The sequence below is a fragment of the Phaenicophaeus curvirostris genome, chromosome 28 (genome assembly GCF_032191515.1).
Source record: "Phaenicophaeus curvirostris isolate KB17595 chromosome 28, BPBGC_Pcur_1.0, whole genome shotgun sequence".
Lineage (NCBI taxonomy): Eukaryota > Metazoa > Chordata > Aves > Cuculiformes > Cuculidae > Phaenicophaeus > Phaenicophaeus curvirostris.
The window spans coordinates 5,412,742-5,440,201 of record NC_091419.1 but is presented as its reverse complement, the minus strand read 5'-3'; the positions used below and the strand labels follow the sequence as shown (position 1 = coordinate 5,440,201).

Sequence of the window (27,460 nt, the reverse complement as noted above, 5' to 3'; positions counted from 1 at the left end):
GGATGGGATGGGATGGGATGGGATGCGATGCGATGCGATGGATGCCGTGTGAGGGGCGGGACGGGTGAGCGCGGGGAGCCCGGCGGGGGCCCGGGGAGCGCGGAGGCGGAGGCGGAGGGGCCGGGCTCGGCGGGGGCTCGCGGGGCGGGGCGGTCCCTGCCGGCCCCCGTAGCGCCGGGGCGGTGCCGTGGCTCGGGGGGCGGGGCCGGGGGCGGTGCGGGGGCCGCTCGCGGGGCGGGGCCGGGGCTCGGGGCTCCCGCAGCCATGTCGGCGGCGCCGGCGGGGCCCGCGGGCGGCTCGGGGCCGGGGTCGGGGCGGGGGCCGGCGCTGCGGGAGGGGGCGCGGGTGTCGGCGCTTTGCCTGGCGTGGTACGGGCTGAGCGCGGGGGGGAACGTGGTGAACAAGCTGCTGCTGGGCGCCTTCCCGCGGCCCGTCACCGTGTCGCTGTTCCACATCCTGGGGCTGGTCGCGCTGCTGCCGCCGCTGCTGCGGGCCTGGCGGGTGCCGCCCGCGGGGCCGGCCCAGCTGCCGCCCCGGGCCTTCCCCCGCTACATCCTGCCCCTCGCCTTCGGCAAGTACTTCGCCTCCGTCTCCGCACACGTCTCGCTCTGGAGGGTCCCCGTGTCGTACGCGCACACGGGTGAGCGCGGGGGGGGGGGGGCGCAGGGACGTGGGCCCCGGCCTGGGGGAGGGAAAGGGGGGGGGGGCCCTGCGCCTGGGAGGTGGCCTCGTACCTGGGGGAGGCCGGGGGGGGGCCCTGTGCCCGAAACGGGGGCCGGTCCCTGTCTCCAGAGGGTCCCTGTGCCTGGGGGAGGTGAGGTGAGGGTCCCTGTGCCTGAAACAGGGGCTCTCCCTGTCCCCAGGAGGTCCCTGTACCTGGGGGAGGCCGAGTAGGGGTACCTGTATCTGTAGGAGGTGAGCTGGGGGTCCCTGTGCCCAAAGCGGGGGGCTGTCCCTGTCTCCAGAGGGTCCCTGTAGGTAGGGGAGGTCAGGTGGGGGTCCGTGTATCTGTAGGAGGTGGGGTGGGGGTCCCTGTGCCCGAAGCAGGGGGCTGTCCCTGTCCCCAGAGGATCCTTGTACCTGGGGGAGGTGGGGTGAGGGTCCTTGTGCCCGAAGCGGGGGGCTCTCCCTGTCTCCAGAGGGTCCCTATACCTGGGGGAGGTCAGGTGGGGGTACCTGTATCTGTAGGAGGCAGGGTGGGGGTCCCTGTGTCCAGATCCCTCAGTACCTGGGGGAGGTGGGGTGAGGGTCCATGTGCCTGAAACAGGGGCTCTCCCTGTCCTCAGGTTGTCCCTGTACTTGGGGGAGGTGAGCTGGGGGTCCCTGTGCCCGAAGCAGGGGGCTGTCCCTGTCCCCAGAGGGTCCCTGCACCTGGAAGGTGGCCTTGTACCTGGGAGAGGTCAAGTGGGGGTCCCTGTGTCCTGATGTCTCAGTACCTGGGGGAGATGGGGGGTCCTTGTGCCCAGAGGGAGGTCCCTGCACCTGGGAGATGTCCTCGTACCTGGGGGAGGTGAGGTGGGGGTCCCTATGCTTGAAACAGGGGGCTGTCCCTGTCCCCAGGTGTTCCCTGTACCTGGGAGGTGTCCTTTTACCTGGAAGAGGTGAGGTGGAGATCCCTGTGCCTGAAACAGGGGGCTGTCTCTGTATCCAGGAGTTCCCTATACCTGGGACGGGGGCCCCTGTGCCAGGGGGGATCCCTGTACCTGGGAGAGGTGGGGTGAGGTTCTCTGTGCCCAGGGGGAGTCCCTGTACCCAAAATGGGGGGCTCCCCCTGTGCCCAGGGTGTCGTCCCCTGGCTCAGGGTATCCCTGTGCCCAGTGAGGGGTCTGTGTGCTGGAGAGAGGGGGTGGCCTGGATCCCAGGGAGGGGAGAGCCCAGCGTGCCCCTCTTTGGGTGCCCGATGTGTCACCGTGCCCCGCTGGGTGCCCAGCGCGATGTCCCAGATGCATTAAGCCCCACTCTGTGTTTGTACGTGTCCCCAGCGTGGGGACAAGGAGAGCTGAGCCCGTGTGGGCCGAGGTTCTGGCACTGATGGGATTGACCCTGTGTCCCCCCCGCATCCGCAGCGCTCACCTGCTGCTGGTGTGGGGAGGGGGCTTGGCCCAAGCTGCTCATTCCCACCAACATTTTCTTTCTGCTTTCAGTAAAAGCGACGATGCCGATATGGGTGGTGCTGCTTTCGCGGATCATAATGAAGGAAAAGCAGACGACGAAGGTGCGGGCAGGTTTGCTGAGGTTTCATCTCCGGGTGGTGTCCGTGGTGGCTCTGCCAGCTGGGGTCAGGAGAGCCCAGGCTTTGGGGAGCCGTGTGAATGCTGTGGCTGAAATTAGATTATCCAGATTTTACAAGTTCCTTTTGTTGTGAATGTAAAGAAAACGCGTGTAAACGTTGTGCAAGGTGATGCTTTCTGATACGCTGGAGTAGTCGCAGTCTGTATTGCAGTCACTTCACTTCCTCAAACTACAATAATGTAAAAGTTGGTCCCTGGTTCTGTTGCTTCATTCTTCTCCTTTCCTCCCCAAATCAGCCGTGTGTTGAAATGAAAGTTCTCAGAAGTGAGCTGCTCTTCTCTGCTCCTCCTCCAGGTTTACCTGTCTCTGATCCCCATAATAACGGGCGTCCTGTTGGCCACCGTCACGGAACTTTCCTTTGACATGTGGGGGCTCATCAGTGCGCTCGCTGCTACTCTGTGCTTTTCACTCCAGAACATCTTCTCAAAGAAGGTAACGGTTCCGCTGTTCTAACACGGGTGAGCACATCGTCCTGCAGCAGAGATTTTCCAGTACATGCATAGATGTGTATTTTCTTTTTAAGTTAACTTCGTATCAGAGGGCCCAAAGTAGCGGTTGGTGTTCATAATGCTGTTCTCTGCAGCTCCTCCTGCCCCTCAAAACTGCTGCACTGAAACTAGGCAGAACTTAGTTTATCCCAAGCCTTTTCTTTACCCCTCAGGATGGATTTTTTTTATTTCCTCAGTTGTGTAGTGCTTAAATTGAACAGCTCGTTTGATGTTGCTTTTAGTGTACTCTGCTGTATGAAATCCTTTCCCTGTAGGGAATGAGTCAGTGTCAACGCTGGGTGATCCTTGAAATCTTAGGAAAAAAGTTGTATATCTTGAATTTATGTAGTTATAAAATGATTTGGTTTGTAGACCGTTTTAGATGTGAAACTGTCTTATTAGTACTGAGAGTCACTGCTTATGAAACTACTGTTTTCAAATGGACATTGGTTTTCTTTGCTCACCCTTACAGGAAATTCATCCTGTAACAGTATTTACTTATTGCTATAATTTATGTTGTCTAAAGCAGTTCGGTTAGAGGCTCCTGAGTCCCTGCTGATAACCTGGGCAGAGGCTGAAGAGAGGCTGTTGTTTAATGATGTGTTTTGTCAGGTGTTAAGAGATTCCCGGATACACCACCTTCGCTTGCTGAACATACTCGGGTGCCACGCTGTGTTCTTCATGATCCCAACGTGGGTTCTGGTCGATCTTTCTTCCTTCTTAGTAGAGAATGACTTGGTAAGTGTTGTGTTTGGGAAACTGTTTGCTGTTTAGAAAGCAAAGAGAAGAAAAACACAGCAACAAACACCACCACCTGTACCACAAAGAGTGCTGCAGTGTCTCAGTGTAGTTCCTTCTCAGCGTGGAAGGAACTGCTGGGAAATACCTGCAAGTTATTGCACAAAACAGTATAAAAAAAGAGAAGCACAGTGTTTATTGTGAGGATCGTGTCCAGGTCTCTCACCTGTAACCTGAGATCATTTCTGTTTTCTCGTCATGTTTATCTTCCCGACAGAGCTCGATGTCTCATTGGTCCTGGACTCTGATGCTCCTGATAATCAGTGGATTCTGTAACTTTGCCCAGAACGTCATTGCCTTCAGCATTCTGAACCTGATCAGCCCGCTGAGTTACTCTGTTGCGAATGCCACAAAAAGAATTATGGTCATCACGGTCTCCCTTATAATGCTTCGCAACCCGGTGACGAGCACCAACGTCCTTGGAATGATGACGGCCATCTTAGGGGTCTTCCTGTATAACAAGGTAAGGGGTTTGTTCCGTTGGTTTGTTTATTCAGAAAACACTCCAGTTTTGAGTGAGTTTTTGTACAACAAGCTAACAGCAAGCAGAACGTAGATGTGGAATGTGTGGCATAAAGCTTCGTTGCTGAGGAGGGACGTGTGTGCTCTGAGTGCATCCTCGGGTGCTCGAGCCCAGCAGCTGTTGGGCCTTGAACAACTTAAATGTTGGTCTTAATATTTTCTTGAAAAATGAAGACTGGGAGATAACTCGCTCTGATCTCTGGAGCAAAAGAGCAGCTTTTTGACTTGACCTGTGAGAGGAACAAGATTTTTATTATCATAGAATCGTAGAATCACCAGGTTGGAAGAGACCCACTGGATCGTCGAGTCCAACCATCCCCATCAATCACTAACCCATGTCCCTCAGCACCTTGTCCACCCATCCCTTAAACCCCTCCAGGGAAGGTGACTCAACCCCCTCCCTGGGCAGCCTCTGCCAGGGACCAATGACCCTTTCCCTGAAAAATTTTTTCCTAATGTTCAGCCTAAACCTCCCCTGGTGGAGCTTGAGGCCGTTCCCTCTCATCTTGTCCCGTTAGAAGCCGCTAATGTTTTCAGACTCTGCCAGGCGTAGATAGCAGTGTAACTGTTAAACTGTGTGCTTTTTTTCTAGCTATACAAATATCTTGGGTGATAGCTAAGAAGAACTTTCTTTCCTTTTTTCTCTCCTAGACAAAATACGATGCAAACCAAGAAGCAAAGAAGCAGCAGCTGCTTCCAGTTACAACTGCAGACCTTGTGAGTTTAGACCGGCATCGAAACACTCCTGAGAAGTCTCCGAACGGACTCACGGCATTTGCCCAGCATGGAGACTATCAGTACGGTCGAACCAATATCCTAACGGACCATTTCCAGTATAACCGGCAAAACTATCCAGCCACCTACAACCTGAATCGGTTTGATATATAGAGTCCGGGAATCAGGTACAGACGGTGATATCGAGGCGTCCCCAGCATTATCAGAAACTTTTAGTACATGCGTGAATGTAAAGCCATTTTATCGTACAGGTGTGCAGAGGGAAGATGCATGTGTGGTGCGAGCGGTACCGACCCCAGCTCCAATAAGATGGGAATTGATGGGATCTGACGCTGGAACTAAATTGTCCGGAGAGCCTGGCGAAATGCATGTACAAAACTTGAGAGTGAAACATCTGCTGTTGCTGCTCCTTGGCAGACTGTCAACTCATTGTCCTTTTGGCAGCTAAAGTCTGGCCAGTATTTTGTTTCCGTGCTGGTAACGTCACCTTTAATTTGTCTCTAATATGTTTTACGGATACTTCCCTTTAATGAAACTTTCAGAAAGAAGTGAAGCTGTCGGGATTTGTCTGTTGGAGGAGGATTGGCTTTTAGGTAGAGCAGTTGCAGATAGGCAGACCAGGATTCATTTCAGGCAACTGAAGAACTGTGGCTCTTGACTGCCTTGTGCCTACGCCTTCAGTTGTTGATGACAAACCAGCAGTGTGTTTCTGAAAGCGCAGGCAGCAGGGTCTCAAGAAGCGTGCTTCAGGCGTAGAGAAACCGAGTTCTCCAAAATCTCTCCTGTGCCAGTCACTGTAGATAAAAGTTGGAGCTTCAGATCCTAATTGTTTTTTGAATAATGTAGTCCTTCAGGCGTTGCTTCTCCTTGGCCACCCAGAAAACACCCCCATAAATAAAGGGTTTGGAATAACACAATATTTCTTTTTATTTCACTTGCTTCACACCTGTTCTTACAAAACTCTTCTGCTGCTTTAGAAATCGAAAGGTTTAAGGTGTTTTCTTCTCAGTTTTACGCGTAAATTATGGTCGCTTATATGATTCATCATGAATGCATCAATTTGAATAATCATCATTCTTAATTGTTTCTTAAGCCCATCTTTTTAGATCCTACTTGGTTTTAAGTTTCTCAGTTGCTGGTGCTGGAGTTGCCATGCACATTTAGCCCGACTTCTACTCGAGTCTGTTGAAAGAAGTTACATTTCGTGCCGTGCTCTGTTCCTGCAGCTCCCTCAGCTCAAGGAGTAAATTACTAAGAAAAAATTATTGGAATTGGCAGTAAATAGCTAATTTATGGCGAAGAGCAGCTGATTCGGTATAAATGAACGTACTTAATTTAAGATGACTGTTGGGCATCAGATGGAAGAATGAAACCAGTTGAACTTGGGGTTCACTGAATCAGATTGTTATTATTTTAGCAAAAGAAGATTTTAGGGTCCTTCTTTCCTTAATAGCAAAGCTGTTGTACAATGAGATTTTTGATAGCGTAGGTATTACATTTTTACTAGAAAGGTATTAGATGCCAGTGACTAAATTCGGGTGTGGTAGAGAACACTCCCTCCCTTATTTATCGCTTTAAAATGGCCATTTCCGTGGCACGAGGTGATGATTTGGCTCCTTTCTGGATAATAAAGAATTGGTTTTGAAGTGCAAAGTCAACCTGCTCCGATTCCTTTGGCTGACTATGGAGGGAGTTACATGGACAGCCTTCCACCATGCAGCCCCAAAGAGGAAATGGTTCTGGAATGTTGAAGATGGGTTAAGTGCTGCTAAAGGTTGCGAGCAGAACTTCCTGACTCGACTGGAGTTGAATCTGTTCACACTCGCTTAGAACTTGGGCTTCTAGTTTAGAAAATCTAAATGTATTCTTTCATTAACTTTGGTTAACAAGAGCAAGATAATGAGGAAAGCTTTCTTTCAGATGAAATTGCCTGTTCCAATGTTAATTCGCGTGTAATTATTTCTTTTTAATCTGGGAGGGTGCAAAATGTGTATTTTAAGGCTTGCTTCCCGATATGTAAGTGCTTTTACACACATGTGAAAAGGATTGCGTGGACTCTGGGTTTGGATTATGTTCTGGCTCTGCCAAAGACACTTGTGAGGATGACGTGTAGGCTGGAATTCGTAAGGGGGGCAAAGGCCTCCGCGGCTTTCTGAGGGAAAAGCTGTAAATGGTTAGACTCCTCCAAACACTCAGTTGTGTCCTTTGTGCCTGGGTTTCCCGTTTGGAAAACGGAGGTGATTCTTCCCTACTTTGCAGGGGGATGAAATATCCCAAAAAAGCAGATCCCTGGGGATGTGCACACCTACTGAGTTCACCCATACAGTTTCTGGTACGCCTGTCCCTCTAACATCCTCACTCAACTGGAACTGCTACTGGGATTACAGCTCCACACACTATTCACAGCTTGGAGGCGCAATCGGATGCATTTAGATCGTCTCCTTTTAAAGAACAGAACCAGATCTTTGTTGCAGCTTTTTTCAGAGAAGGCTGGCGCTGCACGCTTACTCTTCCAGCTCAGCTTTGTCCAGAGCATGGCAGCAGGAGAGGGCTTTCTCTTGAAAACACCTTGTCCCGGGTTGTGCTCTGGGCCCGCAGCCTCGCTGTCTCTGGAACAAAGCTACTGTACTTGGCAAAGCAAACAGGGACTGATCCAAAACAGAGATATCATCTGTACAGGGCCCAGAGAATGAATTTCTGAATGCCTGACAGGGTTCAGGCTCTTCTTGTTCAGGTCAACAGGGTTAATTTTGTATGGTAGAAGTTGTAATTAAAAGGGCTCAGTGACTCAGTTACAGGAGGCAGCTTTGCTGAGTACCCAGATCTGAGTCCGTAAGCAATATTGCCCACATTCCAGTAAAGGAAGTTTCCGATGCTGTTGTAAGATGCATTTTAATCTCAGACCGCAGCGGGATTTTGTTTGGCAAGGTGGAACGTTTGTTTTAACATGGTTTGTAACTTAATGACGTGTTTAACTGTGTACATAGGTCTGTAGAAAGTGTGGAAACACTGGAATAAAAAGGGCGTATCTAGACAATCGTGTATAGCGACCCTGCTGTTGGATCATGGTGATGGGGCTTTCCCTTTCCAGGAGGCTTTGGGAGTGCCCTGTGTTGGTAGCAGTGCCAGAAATCAGGTTAATGTTTTGCCGAGTGGGTGTGGTGCCTCACCCGATGAGACTGAAACCGGGATGGCTCGGATGCTGTAACTGGTGAGAGGACACTGGTGGCCAACATCCATAGAAATGCCTCGATTTCCATTGTGCATTTCTAATGTACGTGTAAATACATGCCAAAATGCGGGAATTCTTCCCCAAACAATCCTGGATAGTCCCAGAAATACGAGAGTGAAAGAAACTGACTTCTCCGCACAGCGTGTGGGTTTCCCTGTAGGGTGTCTGGGGCTCTTCCAAGCGATCTTCAAAATGCTCCCCTTTCAGGTTCAGTTTTAGTACCTGTAGCGATTAGAGCATCTAATCTGGTAAAACGCTTCTGTTTTTGAAATAACTAAATGCTAAATAAAACTGAGGCAATACTTGGGCTTTGTGGGTGTACAGTGATCTGTAAAAAATCATGTGGCAATTTGGGGTAGGCTCATGATCATAGAATCGTACCATGGTTTGGGTTAATGATGATTCCTGAAGCTCAAAACCTTTTCTTTCCAGTGTGTGTTCGAATCCACATTTTTCTGATGTAGCATTTTGCAGCAGAAGAAACTTCTGCCATGTAGCTTTGTGAAAAAAAAGGTGCAATATAAATAAAAGGACAGTTTGTTTTTCTGAGGCTTCCATTTCCTGAGCTGTCTTGTAGCTGTTAAGCATAACTCTGGGATATCCTGGTGGTGCTGGCCCAGGCAGACAGAGCAGCCGTGTTCCTCCTGAGATCACAGGGGTACAAGACCGTTGCGTTATGTCAGTGTGCAGGCAGCAGTCACCACCCATCGTCTTCTGTTGGTTTTTTATGTTGGTATCGATAAATTCATGTGAATAGGGGTGGTTTTATCTCTCACTATACAAAATCCGGCACTTCAGCAAATGAGGACTCTGCACTGCTGTCCTGTTCCTATTCCATGCCTGTTCTGTGACGTTCTGGATGTTATTCGCCTGGATTGCCCGCAACGCACCCCTGCGGCTGCCGAAGTTGGGATCTCTTGTGGGAAGACAGGAAGAAAACCCAGTGGTGAATTCCATGTACTGGGACATCTCCTGTGTAAGATAAATCAGGTATTTGAATGGGTTTGGCAGGTGCCTGATGGGTGACTGCAGTTTTTGGGGCTCTCCCTGGATAAATTGATGCTGTGTGCTGAGGAACAGTACCTGAAAGGGCCTCCAAGGAAGCTGGGGAGGGACTGTTCATAAAGGCTTGTAGTGACAGGACAAGGGACAATGGGAATAGACTGGAGAGGGGCAGATTTAGACTGGACTTAAGGAGGAATTTCTTCACTGTGAGAGTGGGGAGGCCCTGGAACAGGTTGCTCAGGGAAGTTGTGGCTGCCCCATCCCTGGAGGGGTTCAAGGCCAGGTTGGATGGGGCTTGGAGCCCCTGATCCAGTGGGAGGTGTCCCTGACCATGGCAGGGGGGTTAGAACTGGATGATCTTTAAGGTCCCTTCCAACCCAAATTATTCTAGGGGCCTATGTAACTAGACCTGTGTCAGGGCTGCACCACTCTCATAGGGAAGAAATCCTTCCTTGTGTCTAATCTAAATCTGCCCCTTTCCAGTTTATCCCCATTGCCTCTTGTCCTGTCACTCCAAGCTTTTGTGAACAGCCCCTCCCCAGCTTTCTTGTAGCCCCTTCAGGTACTGGAAGCTGCTCTAAGGTCTCCTCGGAGCCTTCTCTTCTCCAGGCTGAACAACCCCAACTCTCTCAGCCTGGCCTCACACAGGAGGTGCTCCAGCCCTCGGGTCATCCTTGTAGCCTCCTCTGGGCCCGTTCCAACAGCTCCATCTCCTTCTTATGCTGAGGATTCCAGAACTGGATACAATCCTCCAGAGGAGGTGTCACAGGAGAGGAACAGAGGGGACAATCCCCTCCCTCCCTGCTGGCTGCGCTGCTTTGGATGCAGCCCAGGACACGGTTGGTTTCCCAGCACCTCAAGTCCTTCTCCTCAGGGCTGCTCTCAACCACATCATCCCCCATCCCGTACTGAACCCGGGAATTGCCCCGACCCAGGGGTCGGACCCAGCTCCTCTGGAACTGCAGCGACGGGGCCTTCCCGCTCCCCGCTCTCTTCAGGCCGCCGCCGTCTCCATAGCGACGCGGCCGTAAAGCGCGGCTGCGCGGGCCGCCGGGCTTCGCGCGGGGCTTCCGGTTTCGCGCGGCGCTTCCGGCTTCTCGCGGCGCTTCCGGCCGGTGCGGCCTAGCGGCGGCGGCCCGTCCCGTGCCCCGCAGCCATGGAGATGCCGCTGCCGCCCGACGGTGAGGGGGAAGCCGCGAGGATCCGGGCGCCTGGGCGGGGAGCGCAGGGCGGTGCGGAGGAGGGGGCGGGGGGGAACGGGAGGACGCGGGGGCTCCAGAAGGAGCGAGGGGAACGGGGAGGGGGCGGGGGCTGCGGGACGGCACGTTTGGAGCGAGAGGGACGGGGAGCGGGACACACCGGGTCTGGAGCGGGACAGAGGGCCCAGAAGGTGCGAGGGGAACGGGGGGCGCAGGGAGGCCTGGGAGGCGCGGGGCGGCGCGTTTGGAGCGAGAGGAACGGGGGGGAGCGGGGCCCGGGGTTTTGTGAGGGGAACAGGGGGTGCGGGGGGAGCGAGGTGCCAGGTTTGGAGTGGGGGGATGTGGGGGGCACGGCTCAGGGAGAGCGAGGGCAATGGGGGGCGCAGCGGGGAGTGGGGGGTAGCGGCGGGGCTGATGGGGCTGCCTCCCCACAGACCAGGAGCTGCGGAATGTCATCGACAAGCTGGCGCAGTTCGTGGCGCGGAATGGGCCCGAGTTCGAGAAGATGACGATGGAGAAGCAGAAGGAGAACCCAAAATTCTCCTTCCTTTTTGGAGGAGACTTCTATGGCTACTACAAGTATAAGCTGGCCCTGGAGCAGCAGCAGTGTGAGTGGGGCCAACAGCTCGGGGCAGCACAGCCCCATGGTGGCTCAATCCCCACTGTGGAGCTGCTTCCCCCTCTCCCAGCCTCATCCTGCCCCACTGGGGCTGGGTCGCAGCCCCTTTCTGCCCCCTGAGCACCAGGCTGGTGGCTGAACCCCCAGGCTGCTGGGTGTGGAGGTTGGCTTCCCTGAGCTCCAGACCGTGCACCGCGGCTGGATGAGACCCAGCACTCTCAGGAATGAAGTGGTCCCAGCGCAGCAGCCCGTTTTTCAGAGCTGTTCCTCTGGAAGTGCGCGAGGAGCCGTTGACACTGTTCCCTTGCACCATCCTCCTTTGAGTGCACTGTTTCCTTTTGCGTTAAGTGTGAGGGACTGGTTTGGGACCAGCATGGGTGCTGTATGTGGGCTGGTGGTGGCAGTTGTCTCTGTGAGGCTTACTTTAAAAGTTTTCTTTGTCTGTTAGTGTTGTGCAAGCAAAGTCAAGATATTGAGGCTACCGCACAGATCCAGCCACTGCCACAGCCGTCTCTCCCGCCAGCTGCGCCCATCCCAGCTCCTCAGGGCACTCCTTCTGTGGAGGAGCTGATCCAGCAGAGTCAGTGGAACCTGCAGCAGCAGGAGCAGCACCTCCTTGCTATGAGACAGGTTGGTTTAAGATAAGAACTCGGTTTAACCCAGACTGCTGTGAAAATGAGGAGTGGAGAGCAAAGCTTCTTGGTTGTAAAAGATCTTGGTCTTCAAGATAGCAGTTTGCGGTTAAGAGGATGGGGATACAGCAGCTCAGTTCTTCCAAAGAGTATTTAATCTAACATGATTCTTTTGTTATTTTTCCTTCTTTACTTTAGGAACAAGTCACCTCTGCGGTCGCCCTTGCCATTGAGCAGCAAATGCAGAAAGTTTTGGAGGAAACCCAGTTAGATATGAACGAATTTGACAACTTGTTGCAGCCCATAATCGACACTTGTACAAAAGATGCAATCTCAGTAAGTGATCTAAAGCTGGGCAGCCGTTTAGTGGTGGTGTGGGTCAAGTACCGCTTGAATTTTGGGTTTGTCTGTACCATAAACAGCAGCTCTGTTTATGGTAAGTGAGATGATGGCTGTTAGTGGAAAGCTTCCCTTCTTGCAGCTATTTCAGGGTTCTAGGAAGTGAACACGTTAGATTAACTTGAAATACTTGAAATTTGCTTTTTAAAGGCTGGGAAGAACTGGATGTTTAGCAATGCGAAATCTCCTGCACACTGTGAGCTGATGGCTGGGCACCTGCGAAATCGTATAACGGCGGAAGGAGCCCACTTTGAGCTCCGGTTACATCTCATCTACTTAATCAATGACGTCCTGCATCACTGGTAAGAATTACTTGGGGGTTTCCAGTTTGATGTTTTGATGAATTTAGTGAACTCTCTCTCTGCTAGATGCACTGTTCGTGAGTGGTCACTTCTAGTGGATTCACTATTTTTAGTAGCTCTCTTACTATGCTCACTGCTGGTACAAAGAACAAGTGCTTTAATAACCAAATTCAGCTTTTACCTGCTTTGTGGGGTTTTTTTGCTCCATTTGAGACTTTACAGTGAAAACTTAAAGGAGGGGAGTGCTCTCTTTTTATGAATCTACTACTTTTAGTGAAGTGGAAGTTGGGGTGGATTGAATATTACAGTGCTCTGAGCTATCCTGAAAGGCAGTAACTCTTCCCATTCTTTTTCCGAAGCCAGCGGAAGCAAGCACGAGATCTTTTGGCTGCTTTGCAGAAGGTGGTGGTGCCTATTTATTGTACCAGTTTTCTAGCGGTGGAGGAGGATAAGCAACAGAAAATTGCCCGAGTGAGTATCTGGTTTCAGTTTAGCTGATGCTTGTTAGGTCAGTGCTAGGCAAGCTCACAAATGTGAGGATGAAGAGGAGCATTTAGATGTTTCTAGTGTAATTGTCTACATAAAGTCTAACAGAATGTGCTTTAATTTGTATTTAAACTGGAACTTAAAAATAAATGGGCCTTGTTTAAAAGTTATCGTAATGATGAGTGCATCTGGATATTCAGTGGCTCAAAGATGAGTGCCGAAATTCTAAGTCTTTTAACAAAGCTAGAGAAAAAAACCACTGTGCCTCAATTTTTATTGTTCATCAGTTCTAAGAACCTTTTGCTCTTGAATTTACGCAGCTTCTTCAACTATGGGAGAAGAATGGGTACTTTGATGAGTCAATCATCCAGCAGTTACAGAGCCCGGCTCTGGGACTTGGCCAGTACCAGGTTAGCCACTAGAGAAAAGTAATGATTTTCTTATTGATGTTAAGGTCTTAAAAACAAATATAGGAAATATTTTCTTTTTTTGAAAGTTAAGTATTAAGACCCACCCACCCCCTGGCCTTGAAGTTGTTCACAAGGGATTAAGAAAATGATGTAGAACACAACCTTGTTGTTTCAAACGTTCGATAATCCGATTGCTGATACAATCCCAGAAAGTTTGTTTGCATTTGTAACTGCACAGGCCTGTTCATATTAGACAATGTGTCTTCTCTTTGTGGAAGTTTGTTTGGTAAAAAGGAAACTAAAGACACTGTAGCTTTAAACTGTATACGCTAAGCCTCAAAATTATTGTGGCATGAGGAACTGTTCATTGTTAGCGTTAATAAAGAATGCTGTTGACTTTAGCTGTAGTTGAGAGCTAGGAATCAACCCAGGCAGCAAATTCCAGAGATCTTCAGAGCTCCGTGGTGTGCTGGGTTCCTCGGTCAGCAGGTTATCCTGCACTCCCGGGCATTTCTTGGAAGGGGATGGAGAGCAGTAGAGGAGATTCTGAATGAGCAGGTAGGATGACTGCTCCAATGAGGTGTGAACTTGTTCTTCTTCATTTATCTCATGTTATCAGGCAAATTTGATCATTGAATACGCGTCGGTAGTACAGCCTGTCCAAGTAGCCTTTCAACAGCAGATACAGAACCTGAAAACTCAACACGAAGAGTTTGTCAACAGCTTAACGCAGCAGCAGCAGCAGCAAATACAGATTCCACCACTGGAGAACGAGGTGAAATCAACTCCTCCGCCTCAGGCCCCCACGGCCCCACCAGCTGCAGCTCCACCATCGGCTCCGGTCACACAAGCAGGTACGAGTCTGTTCTGGGGGCTGCACGGAAACTGGTGGGTGGCAACACTGTGAGGGGGGAGGTTGCTGCTTTTTCAGTTGTGAGCTGCTGTGCTCTGCAGGCAGTGCCCGAAACTGTGGGGAGGCAGCTGGTCTGGTCTGGCGCTGCAGTATAAAAAGAACCAAGGATAGGAGCATTACACCGAGATCAGGTCCTGACCTGGGTGCGTATCATCGTCTCCAATGTGTTTCAGATGATGGTAAATCGCAGCTGCCTCTGGCTGGTTCCACAGAGTATGACACATCAGGGTCTGGAGTGCAAGATCCCGCCTCGGGGGGACCGCGTGGCCCTGGATCTCACGATCAGATCCCTCCCAATAAACCACCCTGGTTCGACCAGCCTCACCCTGTGGCGCCATGGGGTCAGCAGCAGGTAAGGAACATGGGTCTGAAACCGAGAGGTAGAGGGAGGAAAAGGTTCAGAACGAGCATCTGTGGTGTGGAGGTGGAGTGAAAAGCTGTGAGAGGTATAAATCCATATTAAAAAGCCAAGCTTTCTCATTCTGAGCACAGTTAAAGGCAGAGTATAAGCCATATTTCAATATAAACTGTATTTTTATCATGTCAGCCGTTGCCTTTTCTCTATGAACAAGCAGAACAAGAAGCAATCTTGTATACAGAGGTGTTTGGTTCAGTAAGAGCTTGGTCTTTTGTTGTCTTTTCTCTGAAGCTGCAGCTGTTCAGACCACGTATTTGGAAAGTTCTTTCACTTGTGTGTGTTGCCTGCAGGCTCTATTCACTGTAAAAGAAGATAGTTTTCATTGCATTCCCTTTTTTTCTTTTTTTTTTGTAGCCTAATGACCAGGCTTCTTACCCCCACCAGGGACCACCTCATTGTCCTCCGTGGAATAACAACCATGAAGGAATGTGGAACGAACAGAGAGACCAAGGCTGGAACAACCAGCGAGAGACACCTTGGAACAACCAGCCTGATCCTTCTTGGAACAACCAGTTTGAAGCGCCCTGGAACAACCAGCATGAACAACCTCCATGGGGTGGGGGGCAAAGGGAACCTCCATTTCGAATGCAGCGGCCACCTCACTTCAGAGGCCCATTTCCTCCACATCAGCAACATCCCCAATTCAACCAGCCCCCGCATCCGCATAATTTCAACCGCTTTCCACCTCGCTTCATGCAGGATGATTTTCCACCTCGCCATCCCTTTGAAAGGCCTCCTTATCCTCATCGGTTTGATTACCCCCAGGGGGAATTTCCACAAGGTAAAGTGTGTACCAGGCCAGGTTTCCTTATGTCGCGATGCTGACTGCCGTTACAAAATGATTTAGTGCTTTGGGGTGACAGCTTATTCCGGGTGGACTGCTGTGTTTTGCCTGAAAAGCGTTGAGTTTGGGGGTTTGGGAAGCTCAACTCGGTAGGAAATAACACACGGGGTTGGGTGCATCGTTGTTTTTTGAGCCTTTCCTAATGGATGCAGATAATCAGAAACTGTTATCCAAACTCAAGTCAGCATCTCTACAGGCACTTCTTTTGTGACTCTTGCACTTTAAAAGCAGTAAGCTTAAAGATGAGAAGCAGCATTTGCTGGTAAATTTGGTCTCCTGCACCTCAGGCTGTGGTCGAGGGCTCCTCAGCTGTGGCCTCCGTAGGTGGAGGAAGTTTGAGGAAGCCAAACTAAAAGCGTTTGTTCTTGTGCACACATTCATCTGTGCTCTCTTCTCTTTACTTGTACTGAAAATCTCTCTGATTATCTGCTTCCATGTTGTGTGGCTCGGTAGTGTCTGCTGGGTTGATCCGTACCTCCAGGTCTCCTTTCCCGTTTGGTTTGCTGTCTCGCTGAAGCACAGGGATGTCTGAGAGGGTGGTTGGGAGCTGCTTGCCTGGCCTTCACGGCACAGGTTTGGCTGCTGGCTCCCTCATGAGGTCTGGTACAATTCTGTCCCACTGTAGTTTCTGTTTCTCATGCAGAAGTCATGGTTACTCTGGAATGATCCTTATCGCTTTAAAGTCTAAAGATCGCTGTGGTTCTGCGTGACGAGCTGCTTCACAGAGCAATTAGGCTGCTGTGTAGGAGTTTCTATTTTAGGCTTAAAAGGTTCTCAATTCCCCAATTCCCAAAGCTACTGAAAATTAGTGAATTCCAGTTTATGTATTTAGGATTGTGATTGGTTTCTCCAGTAGAGTGTGTTCTCGTTTTGTTTTCTTTGGGTTTGCTGTTTGTTTGATTAAGAGTTGTGGCAGTGAGTAGGGAGAGCAACTTTTGTGGGGAGAATGGAGGTTTAAGCTCGGGAAAGATTCTCTGTTTTGGACTGCAGTGGGGATCCAAAACCTCTGTTCCTCATGTGCCGTTGTTGGAGGAGAGGATTTACTGAACCAGGTGGCTACAGTTAGGAAATGAATGAAGCAGTGAATGCAGGTGATGCTAAAACTCTAGTGCAGAGGAGTTTAGTTGTGCTGGCTGGAGCCTGGGCAGTGACTGTAGTGGTTCTTCCTGGGAAAAACTGCAGACCGTGTGGTTTTCCAGTATGGTATTTTTCTCTGTGAGGTGCAATGAGCTCAGCAGTGAGCTGTGAATTAATTCCTGCCATATTTATATCTTTATATATGGTGATCTGGCTTAGAGATAGAACTAATTACAGGTAATTAAATGCTAAGCCACGATCGTGCATTTAGGCTTCATATATAGATCCCACCAGGAGCTGCCCTGCTCTTTCTGAACCCTTTTGTTCTTGTGCGTCTCCTTCTTCCAGTACTTTTTGACCGCAGCATGTCCCAAAGTGAGCAGTGGCCTAGGGTTAAAATATCCTTTTGTCTTAACAGCTGTTGCTGCAGCCAGGGCAGGAGATGCGCGGTGAGATGTTCCTGCACGTGGACCAGACTTTTAGTTTGCCAGTTCTGTTGCTTTTTGGGATCTGCAAGGCTCTAGGTGCCAAGATTGTTTGTTAGGACAACACAGGGATTGCACGATGTCTCTCTGATTGACTTCCTTTCTCTGTAGCTAAATAAAATGTCCTAACCCTTCCCGCTCTGCAGAAATTGGACCTCCTCATCACCACCCCGGTCACCGATTGCCTCACCCTGGGATCAGCGAGCATCCTCCCTGGGGAGGGCCGCAGCACCCCGAGTTCGGGCCTCCCCCCCACGGGTTTAACGGGCAACCCCCTCACATGCGGCGACAAGGGCCCCCTCACATGAACCACGACGACCCGAGCCTGGTGCCAAACGTTCCCTACTTTGATCTTCCTGCTGGACTGATGGCTCCTCTCGTAAAAGTAAGTGCTTGCAGGGGGCCCTGACAAGTAGGGATAAAAGATCAAAATCCTCTGGTCAATATTAGGGACAGTTTAACGTGAGCATCAATGATTTCAAATCCTTCCGTCCAGCTCCCGTTAGCCGGGGCTGCCACAGGGTGTGCGAGGGCAGGAGGTGGGGAGAAGGTAGTGGGAATGGTAACATTTTCAAGTGTTGTCCCCGTGAAAGCCATTTGAGCTCATATACGTGAAAGCCTCATTTACTCTTTAAAATCTTACCCTGTTTTTAGAAAATAGAAATCCCTAGTGATTTTCAGGTGGCCAGAGGGACCTGGCAGTGCTGATGTGGCCTCTGTCCCAGCGTTTGGGATTCAGAGTTCTTCCTTAGAGATGCTTTGCAATACCAATATACAAAGAGTGATAGAGAACAGGGAAGATACCTGTACCAGCATCTCTGGGATAAGTACACGTATGCATTCTGTGTTTCAGATGGACAAATAGGTTTCTTCTATCTCTAACTCTGTTACTCTCAGCATACACCAGCGTTTGCCAAGCTTCTGTCTGGCCCCCGAGGGGGATCAAGGAGATCTACCTCTTATCCACCTGGCAACCCAGCTCATGCTGCAGCCTGTGTGGTGCTGGCTTTTCTTGTAGAGCTCAGAATGGTGATGATAGCATGAGAAAGCACTGGGTCACCTGCAGAATCCTTATTTGTGATGTGAGGTCCCAGCACAGTTAAATCTGTATTTATCTCTTCAGGTGGGCACCCTATGACACATGATATCAATGTGATTTGTTTTGTTTCTGGCAGCTTGAAGATCATGAGTATAAACCTTTAGATCCTAAAGACATACGTCTTCCACCCCCAATGCCCCCCAGCGAGAGACTCCTGGCTGCTGTTGAGGCATTTTATAGCCCACCATCTCATGACAGGCCTAGAAACAGGTAAGAGTAGGTGTAGCTCATGCTGTGGTGAGGAAAAGCTGTCTCAAACTGCGAAGTGTCTGTCTCTCCCTTCATTTGTGTCTTGGCTCTTGTTATGCTGAATTGCATCATAAACTGCACATGCTTTTTGATCATACACCAAGATTTGTGAGACCCTTTGGCCCAGGCCCTTTGTTCCCTATAAAATCCTGTGGAAACCCTGAACATCTCCATTGATCGCAGAAGAGTTTTACAGGGGTCTGTTCTGTGTGGTTGATTCCTTGCAGTGAAGGCTGGGAGCAGAATGGACTGTACGAGTTCTTCAGAGCTAAAATGAGAGCAAGGCGGAGGAAGGGCCAGGAGAAGAGAAATAGGTGAGCGATCCTGTCTGCTGCCTTCTGATGCACGCTGGTCCTTTGGAAGGTGCTAGGAGTCCCATGGGCTAAGGGCAGAGGGAGGGCCTGTTGAGCAACGTGCTGGGGGAGCAACTGAGTTTCAGCTTGCTGGAATTGCCCTCATCTGCAGAAAATGGTTCTTGCCACTCATTTTCATTGGATTGTCTGCAGACAATGTAGCGCTTGTGGGTAAGGGGAATGTTCAGAAGCGTATTTGTGTTTCTTGTGCTTCTCCCAGGCATTTCACTGCTGTTTCTCTGCTTTTGTCTGTGCAGTGGCCCCTCTCGGTCTCGCAGTCGCTCTAAGAGTCGAGGTCGCTCATCTTCTCGGTCCAATTCGCGATCTTCAAAATCATCTGGCTCCTATTCAAGGTCACGGTCTCGCTCCTGCTCTCGGTCACGATCCTACTCGCGCTCGCAGTCCAGGTGAGTGCGGGGGCTGAATCTCAGGAACTGGGAGGGGGGACAAAACCCAACCCTCTGGGCTGCAGGAAGAACCCCAGGGGTTGCTCTGGTAACTGATCTTTTGTGCTGTCCCTTCCCAGAAGCCGGAGCAGGTCCCGCTCTTCTCACAGCCGCTCGCGATCACGGTCACGATCCAGATCGAAATCGTACTCGCCAGGAAGGCGGCGCCGGTCTCGCTCTCGCAGCCCCACTCCTCCGTAAGCTTTGATTTCTCTTTGTACTGACAAGGGCACTTTCCTCATGAGCTGGGAACATTAAACATCTCAACAGAGTAGAAAAGAAGGTGGAAAGCTAATTTAGAAACTATTGATACGCTCTGTGTGCTTACAGAGACAATATTGCTTTGTTGTGGTGGCTTTTTGTTGTAACAAAGCCCTGTGCAACTCTGAAGGCCTCATACGCCTTCTGAGCAAGCAGGAGGAATCCTGCAAGTGCTCTCTTGGGGAGACTGTGGTGTTTGATTTCCCTTGTACAGAGCAGCAGGTTGAGTGTTTCTAGCACCTTTATAACTCCATCATCTAATAGCTTTATAAAAGAACAGCTATGGGGAACAGATGGGATTGCATTGGGGGTTAATGTTTTAACAGAACAAAACTAGCCTTGCATTGTGGCAGGATTGGGTTGCTGCTGCTTCATTTGTTCATTTTATTCCCTTAGTTCTTCTGCTGGTCTGGGCTCCAGTTCTGGGCCTCCTGTACCTGAATCAAGGCTTGGAGAAGAGAATAAAGGCCATCAAATGCTGGTGAAAATGGGTAAGATGCTGTTCTGGAATCTTACACGAGCCAGGGAACAAAATGAGGCACTCGACTCTTGGATACAGTTGATTAATGCATGTTCATAAGTTACTATCCCTTATTATTCCAAGAGATACAAGAACATGGAGCGGTGCCTTTCTGGGAAGAATGTGGAAGACAGGGATGTGGGTTTGGCATCAAACGGAGCTCACTGAGCTCTGGGCCGGCAGACAGACTGGGCTGGCGCTGGCTTTCCGCTTGCCCCCTTACCAAGTGTTAGGGATGGAGCTGAGGCTCAGCAGCTCCCAGAATCGTTGCCTATTGATGCTTTTGGAGTAAACACGGACCGTTCCTGTGTTGTTTCAGGCTGTAACCACCTGGTTGTACCAAGCAGCCACTTTCTGCAGCTGTTTCCAATGTGTCTATTGTTTGTCTGCAGGATTTTCCTAATAAAGAAACAGTTACAGAATTCCAGTGTTGTCTCCTTTCTGCAGGATGGAGCGGATCTGGTGGATTGGGAGCCAAGGAACAAGGAATTCAGGATCCAATTAAAGGAGGGGATATCCGAGACAAATGGGATCAATATAAAGGAGTGGGAGTTGCGTTAGATGACCCTTATGAAAACTACCGAAGAAATAAAAGTTACTCATTCATCGCACGCATGAAGGCCCGAGATGAATGTAAGTGCTCATTTTTCAGTGATTTAAAAGTGGTGTGGGCTTGATAGCGATTTTGTGCTGTTTGCTGCTTGCTGCAAAGCTAGATCTAAGGCTGGTAACTCTTATTTCCTTCACTTAATGGGTACGACAAACCACAGGTAAGTAGACTCATACTCCAATTACTCAGCATCTTTTCCTTTTTCAGTTGTGTCGCGTTCTAATTTCTGAAACAATAATTAACAAGTCCATTCTGGGTCAGCCACCTCGTGGCTGCAAGCCCAGCATCTATGAATGTTGCCCTTCCAAAAAAAAGGAGCAATTGCAGTGGGAGGGGAGGGAGTGGGGCCAGAGGAGGGATGGGAGCTGGGACAGGGAGGTGGTTGTTGTTGTGGTTGGAGTTAGGCCACGTTTTCTGCCTGACCCTGCTCAATTAGCACCATGTTCTGCTAACGCCAGAACGGGGAATGAATTCACTGCAGTGCAGGAAGAGTTCAGGAAACATGGAGGTGCTTCCCGTGAGATGGAGACATTGCCCAACAATCCATTTTCACAGAGTCTGTGTTAGGTAGAATGACCGCGTTGGCCCAGGACTGAAAGGAAAACATTCAGCATGCTCAGTGAGGAATCACTTCGGCCTGCGCTGCAGGAGCTCTGTGTAATCGCATGGGTTCAAGTAACTCCCAAAAGGAAAAATTCCTTATTCCTACATCCCTCATTCCATGAAACCTTTCCGACAGCTTAGGTGACTGCAGAATGAGTAAGAACTCTTTTCCCTATTGTTTCAGCGAAGCGTGAAACGCAAGACCCTCCAGCACCCGAATAACTCGCTGAAGAAAGATGTCTTGCACCTCCTACAAAACATTAAACTTGTATAATTCCGGATTAGAGGCTGGAGGAGGGGAGAAACGAGTTACTTTAAAAACTATGGTGACAAATGGAAAGCTAGGACATGCACTTCGACAAGTTAGTGCTTAAGGAAGGCCAGTCCTAACCCTGACATATCTGATGATTTTAGGAATTTCCATTTATCTTGGAAAATTTATTAATTAGTTTCCTGTTTTATACTAGAATTGTCCCCGGTGCAGGATCACAATTCAGTCATTCCTGGGCAGTAGACGTTACTGATGTGGTTGTACATTCTCTAGTTCCATAATGTATGTTTATTTCTCTCAAAGGTTAATTCTGTTTGAAGTGGAGGGGTGCTGCCTCGGGATCGAGTCAGACTGATGCTGAGCAGTGTATCCCAATGTCTAAAAGGGGAGTGACGCCTCTAGTTCCAGTACAGGTGACCCATGAGCACTGTGCGAGCTTGTTAGAGCCTGCCCTCCAACCTAACGCCCCACACACCAGCTGCTGCAGTCCCAACTCGGTCAGAGCACGAGGGTTCACTGAGGGATGCTCCATGCTTTGTAACGGAAGACGTTCTTTATGCTTTTTATATTTTTGTATATACCCTTTAATAAAGCTGATTAGTTGAGTAGAAGAGAATCGATTTTCTCTGCTCTGCAAGTTTCTAATGATAAAACGTTCTTGGAAACTTCCTTTAATCGACATGAGAAAAAAAAGCCCTTTTGTAACCGTTTCCAGACCACCAGCGAGCGCTGTTAGGCCCTCCCAGCGCTTCCAGTCCAGCCGCCGGCGTGGTGGTTCCCTCTTCCAGAGCCGTTTGTTTGTAGAGCAGAGACCCTTGTAAAACCGTTCCGTTAACATGGTGAGATATCCGTTTGTTGTAGATCTGCTGTAGTTGTGTACCTGTCTGTGAATCGGCATACGCACCTGTACGGTATCGACTTGTGAATTTTATTGTTTTGCCTTCCAATAAACACTTTTTTTTTTTTTAATAAAAATCCAATAGTGGTTCATCTTTCAGAGTGAGTGGATTGCAGCACGTTGGCTGTCAGCCTTCCTTGTCTTGAATCGATCTGAACTCTGTGTGCTTGGGTTTGTAGCAATCTGATGCAGCTGATTCCGTATAAAAACTGATTAGATGTGGCTGTGAAGTCAGGGTGGTGTTTCTCTGCTGTGAATCTGCTTCCTCGGGGGCTGCAGTGCAGACTTCGCTTCTACTGTGAGCACAGTGCACGCAATAAACACATGTACTGCACTGACTTAACCATGCTCCCTCCAGAAAGAAGGGTTTCTGGGTTTCCCTTTTGCTGAACGCTGATTTGGTGTCTTGCCTGTCCCTGTGCCCTCTACAGCAGTGAAAAATTAAGATATAGCAAAATAAATTATCTCTAATAAGACAGAGAGCAGTTGGTAGAAATCCTTCCAGTACCTGGTTTATAATTTATCTGTACAATCTGGGAGGGTTTTTTGTTCCAGCTTGAGATCTGGAAATGTAAATTTAAAGTTCAAAGACTCAAAGCTGTTTTTCCTCCTGGGCTTTCTGAATTTCTTCCCATGCTTGCTTAGTTGTTAGGGGTGGGGATCTGTGATTCTTGATGTACTGAAAAAAAAAAAGTTAATATATAAATGTCTTTATTATGTAGATAAATACTTTCTAGTACTTAAAATCTTCACATCAATACCTGCACTTTGCTATGCAAGCAAGGGAAACCAGCCCTTCTGTGGCAGCATTAGGGGGATCCTTGCTCGTCTGAGGACAGCCAAACTGCACAGCAAAAGCTGCTGCTTCCAAAGCAACAGCCCCAGGAAGACTCAAGTATTTTACTGTATTGGCTTCTGATGCGTTATTAATATGAGGATGAGCAGTATAGCATATTCTTCTATAAAGTAATTTATGCAACAATAATAGGAACTAATCTGACTCATGAGTAATCTGCAAAGGAAATCAGTTTGCTGCAGATGTGAGAAGCATTTGGGAAGGAATCTAGGCTTATGCGATCGAGGCTGCTGCCCTATCACCAATACCTCTTTGGCCTCTTCCAGGGTGTGGTAGTGGAAATTCTCCTTCTCTAAGGACTCCACAAGGGAGGCGTGAAGGTGGCGAATGTTCTTCACGAAGTGCTCCGTCAGCATCACGTGCTGTTTCAAGATGGTGTTTAAAACTAGCGCCGAGGGGCTGTGAGCTGTCAGGGCTGTGGGAAACGGAGGGTACGTACTTCAGTGACGCTGTAGTCAGATAGCGAGGGCTGAACGACCCACGAAGGGGTTAGGAGAATCAAAGAGAGTAAAATGGAATAGTAACAACATGGTTTTCAGTACCTTCTAGCGTGCCCGTGCCGACAATGTGACTGGCAACAGGTACTGGATCAACGTAGCTGTTTCCTGCAGTTGGGTCGAGCATCGCAGAGGTGTCTGCTGTGTAAGGAAAAGAGAATTCCTGGTTTTGGAGGGGGAAGGCTTAGCACTGGAACTCTGTCCATCCTTATGGTCTCTCGGGACACCAGTTGCTGCAGAGCAGCTGTAGAGCCTGACAGGGAATTCTGCCAGCCAAAATAAAATGTAACAGTGCGATGCTGGTGTTACCAATAGTAAAGATGTGCTAAAAACATTGGGTTCCATTTGAGAACAATGCTCAGGTTATCGCAAGCTCTGTTGCTAACATGAGCTCCTCCTTCCAGAACTCCTGTTGGGCATTTGTAGCAAAAATCAGTTCCAAGTTCTTATTCCCTTGTCCAGCTCCACTCTTTTCTCCAGAAAGCAGACTAAAATGTGGGGCTCTAGAAGGGTTTTAATGTCACATCAGCCAGGAGAAGCCAGTACTGAAACGCAGAGCTCTGCCAAGGCTGATGAGGTGAGCATATAGAAATATAAGTGGCCTGAACAGGGTGATCTCACATGCACTTACTTGCTGACCAGCAAGGGCCGAACAGAGAATCCACTGTTTGAACCGCAGCTTCTTTGACAGTCGCTCTCTGTACCCGGTCATGTCGCGCTCTGGTAAGTAAAGGTGATGATGCTGGAGATCGGTGTTTTCCAGAGCGTGTGCAGCTCTTGGAATGTTCCTCTGACATTTCTGATACAGATTCGCTGTCTGTTGTAGGCAGAGAATTTTCAAAATCTTCGGAATACTCCGAATTAACAGTTCTCGCCTCATCATGCAGACAATCCTTTTCGTGTCCAGGAAATTCTGCAGAACTGCCACTTAAATGCTCAGAGATTTCAGCCTCACTCGCAGTTTGTTCAATATCCCTTTCAGAGGAACCACTCCCACCACTTACTGCTCTGGTCTTTTTCAGAGCAGTTTGGTCTTTTTCCGCCAGGGATGTATCATTCTCTAAGTTGCTGTTTGATTCCTGAATAACTGGAACGCCTTCTCCCTGTCAAACCAAAGAGCGCACATTAGGAGAATTCAGAATTTAGAAGTATTTTACAATATCCACCTTCCATCAAGCGAAGGCAGAGTGGAAACAGAGGCTAGCAGGGAATTCCTACTTACTTTCTCCTTTGATTCTGCCACCTCACTGGTGATATCCGGTGCCAAGTCATCAAGACTCAGGATATTCAGCCTGAAGTCTGCAAATAAATGACATTATCATGAGAATTTGCATGAAAATTACTGGACAATTTCCCTTATGTTAGAAAAGTGGCTACAAATAAATCAGTACCATACTCCTAGTTTGAAGTGTGACACTAAAAAGTAATAACAGCGAATCACTCTAGCCCTAAGTTAAAACTTAGCAGCAGCTCTTTGCAATGCTTCCTCCTTTCCCCATTGGGGATCTACTAACCTGAACTCAACAGATTGCTATTTACCCTTGTTCTCCGTCAGACCCATCAGCACGTGGGTCCTACTGACAATCAACCAAAACCAGAAATATATTGCACTCAAAAAAAGAAACAGATCCCCATAATTCCTTAAATAAAGCCTCAGTTTATGTAAAATGACAGGACTGAATCCCTTCAAAGTGTGTATTTGCCCACGTTTATTAATAAACTTATCAGTAGATTATTAGTACAATTCACATCAAGTCTACAGAGACTACTTTGGAACTAACTTACCACATGAGTCACTGCTGGTTGAGTTTTCTGCACCAGTTGCTTCAGAAAATAAATCATCTAATGATTTTATTTCACTTCTGTCACTCTCAAGTGATATTTGGCTTTGCTTGGCGTTGCCTGCTTGAGGCAGAGTAATCTGTAAAGTATTGTCCTTCATGGAAGAAGACAGCGACTGAGAGCTCGTATTATGTCGTACAGACAAGTTTCTGCTGGCTGGTGATGGTGTTGGTGAGTTAACTCTACCCAAACAAAGCTGTTGGTTAACCATAACATTCTTTTTAGGGCTTTGGATGCTTTCTCCTTCCCTAGAGCTGGCATTGCCCAGGGTGGCATTTCCACTAGTGGCAGTATATTTCTTCAGGTATTTCTTGCCCCTTGCACTGTGTTCCTGACTGGAAGCAGACGAGAAGGACTCCTCGTCCAAAGGCTTCTGGCCCAAGTCAGTGTTTTGCGATTCCATCTGCTTTTTTCGATTCATGATTTTGCTTTCCAGCTGTGCCACCTTCCTCAGAGCTGAGCTTGACCGGGCAGCGCTTCCCAAAGCGCTCCTGGCCCCGTGTCTGCTCGCGGTGTGCACTGCGCTTCCCCACGTCTGGCACCACTGCCCACTGTGAACGTTGTCATTGCGTGTCTTTAGGAACCTGCTGTGGTGGAACGGAGCTTGTCCTGTGTTCTCCAGCTCAGCGTCAGCCACGGAGCCGTTGCTAAAAGAGTGTGGGAGGACACTGCGCCCGGCTGTGATAGTTCTTCGCGGAGCATCGCTGCGTCCCTGCAGAGAAGAGGACACAGAGGGCCTTCAGGGGCAGGTGGCCCTGGTCTGGGTGAGCCCTCCTGCTCCCTGCCCTGGTCCTGCCCTCCAGTGTGGGCTGAAACCCCTCGGTCCCTGGTCTGGGTGAGCCCTCCTGCTCCCTGCACTCACCCCACACTGCAGTGTGGGCTGAAACCCCTCAGTCCCTGCTCTGAGCGGCCCCCTAGGCCCTACCCTCGTCCTACCCTAGGCTGAAACCCCTCGGTCCCTGGTCTGGGTGAGCCCTCCTGCTCCCTGCACTCACCCCACACTGCAGTGTGGGCTGACACCCCTCAGTCCCTGCTCTGAGCGGCCCTCCAGGCCCTACCCTCGTCCTACCCTGGGCTGAAACTCCTCAGTCCCAGGTCTGAGCAAGCCCATTTGCTCCCTGCCCTCATCCCACGCTGCATAGTGCGCTAACACCCCTCAGTCTCGGCTCTGAGTGGCCCCCCAGGCCCTACCGTCGTCCTGCCTTGGGCTGAAACCCCTCAGTCCCGGTCTGAGCGAGGCCTTTCGCTCCCTGCCCTCATCCCACCCTGCAGTGCGGGCTGAACCCCCTTGATCCCCGCTCTGAGCTGCCCCCCAGGCCCTACCCTCGTCCTACCCTGGGCTGAAACCCCTCAGTCCCAGCTCTGAACGAGCCCTCTCGCCCCCTGCCCTCATCCCACCCTGCAGTGTGGGCTGACAGCCCTCAGTCCCCCCTCTGAGCGGCCCCCCCCGGCCCTGCCCTCCTCCCACCCTTCGGTACGGCCTAAGACCCCGTCCCGGGCCCGCGGGCCGCCTGGTCGCCTCACCCGCCCTCCGTCCGCGGCACTCTGAGCCCAGGTGACCGCAGCCATGCGGGACGGGGCGGCGGCGGCTCCCCAGACCGGGCCCGGAGCGCCGCTCCCCGGCCTCGCCCCCTCAGCGGCTCCACTCAGGCGCATGGGATCAATCGCCGGAAGGCGCCGGCCGCGAAGACTACAACTCCCAGCATGCATTTCGCCGCGGCGTGCCCCCGCCCGTCCGGGACACTAAGCCAATCGGAGCCCAGCACATAATGAGCGGGGAGGGCGCAGCCAATCAGAGCCCGTCTCATAGTGAATAGGGTCAGCGCAGCCAATCTCAGGAGGGCGTGGGCTGTGGAGACTACAACTCCCAGCATGCATTTCGCAGCAGCGTGCCCCGCCCCTGGAGTTTTAAGCCAATCAGAGGCCGCTCCATAATAAATAAGGAGGATGCAGCCAATCAGAGGCCGCTCCATAATAAATAGGGAGGGCGCAGCCAATCGGAGGCCGCCGCGGGAGGAGCGGGGCTAGAAGGCGTGAGGGAGGTGGGCTGCCCGGTTCCCCGGGCTCTTCCAGCCCAGTGTGGGATCCTGCCCTTAGGT

At 50.2% G+C, this 27,460-nt stretch overlaps 3 protein-coding genes across 6 annotated transcripts; 2 read left to right on the top strand and 1 right to left on the bottom strand.

Annotated features, from left to right (window-relative positions):
• The first annotated feature begins 245 nt into the window (after positions 1-245).
• Positions 246-8,611, top strand: SLC35E1 (solute carrier family 35 member E1). 2 transcript variants are annotated; one of them, XM_069877830.1, is made up of 7 exons: positions 246-640; positions 2,145-2,215; positions 2,587-2,724; positions 3,393-3,518; positions 3,796-4,041; positions 4,752-5,002; positions 5,087-8,611. In XM_069877830.1, exons 1-6 carry the CDS (start codon positions 265-267, stop codon positions 4,986-4,988), a joined length of 1,194 nt encoding a protein of 397 aa, XP_069733931.1. In that variant the 5' UTR covers positions 246-264; the 3' UTR covers positions 4,989-5,002; positions 5,087-8,611. The 2 variants fall into 2 exon arrangements, with proteins under 2 accessions (XP_069733931.1, XP_069733930.1); XM_069877829.1 differs by having other exon boundaries at positions 4,752-8,611.
• Positions 8,612-10,132: 1,521 nt separating this feature from the next.
• On the top strand, positions 10,133-22,233 carry CHERP (calcium homeostasis endoplasmic reticulum protein). Of its 3 annotated transcripts, none has more exons than XM_069878348.1 (18): positions 10,133-10,253; positions 10,706-10,879; positions 11,339-11,520; positions 11,721-11,858; positions 12,072-12,223; positions 12,583-12,694; positions 13,030-13,119; positions 13,739-13,973; positions 14,206-14,384; positions 14,835-15,231; positions 17,003-17,241; positions 18,032-18,165; positions 18,432-18,518; positions 18,815-18,964; positions 19,084-19,200; positions 19,661-19,755; positions 20,232-20,417; positions 21,572-22,233. In XM_069878348.1, exons 1-18 carry the CDS (start codon positions 10,229-10,231, stop codon positions 21,574-21,576), a joined length of 2,697 nt encoding a protein of 898 aa, XP_069734449.1. In that variant the 5' UTR covers positions 10,133-10,228; the 3' UTR covers positions 21,577-22,233. The 3 variants fall into 3 exon arrangements, with proteins under 3 accessions (XP_069734449.1, XP_069734448.1, XP_069734447.1); XM_069878347.1 differs by lacking the exon at positions 21,572-22,233 and adding an exon at positions 21,182-21,519 and having other exon boundaries at positions 19,087-19,200; XM_069878346.1 differs by lacking the exon at positions 21,572-22,233 and adding an exon at positions 21,182-21,517.
• A 3-nt stretch (positions 22,234-22,236) lies between these two features.
• Positions 22,237-26,989, bottom strand: C28H19orf44 (chromosome 28 C19orf44 homolog). Its single transcript, XM_069878350.1, has 7 exons — positions 26,886-26,989; positions 25,305-26,073; positions 24,742-24,818; positions 24,151-24,622; positions 23,565-23,660; positions 23,271-23,437; positions 22,237-22,845 (listed from the first exon to the last, which is right to left on the bottom strand). Exons 1-7 carry the CDS (start codon positions 26,928-26,930, stop codon positions 22,759-22,761), a joined length of 1,713 nt encoding a protein of 570 aa, XP_069734451.1. The 5' UTR covers positions 26,931-26,989; the 3' UTR covers positions 22,237-22,758.
• Between the last annotated feature and the right edge of the window lie 471 nt (positions 26,990-27,460).

Excerpts from the sequence above, each read along its gene's own strand:
- SLC35E1 (XM_069877830.1), top strand. The coding sequence starts at position 265 with ATGTCGGCGGCGCCGGCGGGGCCCGCGGGCGGCTCGGGGCCGGGGTCG. Across the intron at positions 2,216-2,586 it reads AGGAAAAGCAGACGACGAAG|GTTTACCTGTCTCTGATCCC; the intron begins GTGCGGGCAGGT and ends CTCCTCCTCCAG. Across the intron at positions 2,725-3,392 it reads AGAACATCTTCTCAAAGAAG|GTGTTAAGAGATTCCCGGAT; the intron begins GTAACGGTTCCG and ends GTGTTTTGTCAG.
- CHERP (XM_069878346.1), top strand. The coding sequence starts at position 10,229 with ATGGAGATGCCGCTGCCGCCCGACG. Across the intron at positions 13,974-14,205 it reads GGCTCCGGTCACACAAGCAG|ATGATGGTAAATCGCAGCTG; the intron begins GTACGAGTCTGT and ends AATGTGTTTCAG. Across the intron at positions 18,166-18,431 it reads CATGACAGGCCTAGAAACAG|TGAAGGCTGGGAGCAGAATG; the intron begins GTAAGAGTAGGT and ends GATTCCTTGCAG.
- C28H19orf44 (XM_069878350.1), bottom strand. The coding sequence starts at position 26,930 with ATGGCTGCGGTCACCTGGGCTCAGAGTGCCGCGGACGGAGGGCGG. Across the intron at positions 23,438-23,564 it reads CGGCACGGGCACGCTAGAAG|CCCTGACAGCTCACAGCCCC; the intron begins GTACTGAAAACC and ends CGTTTCCCACAG. Across the intron at positions 22,846-23,270 it reads CCCTGGAAGAGGCCAAAGAG|TACATCAAGAATCACAGATC; the intron begins GTATTGGTGATA and ends TTTTTTTTTCAG.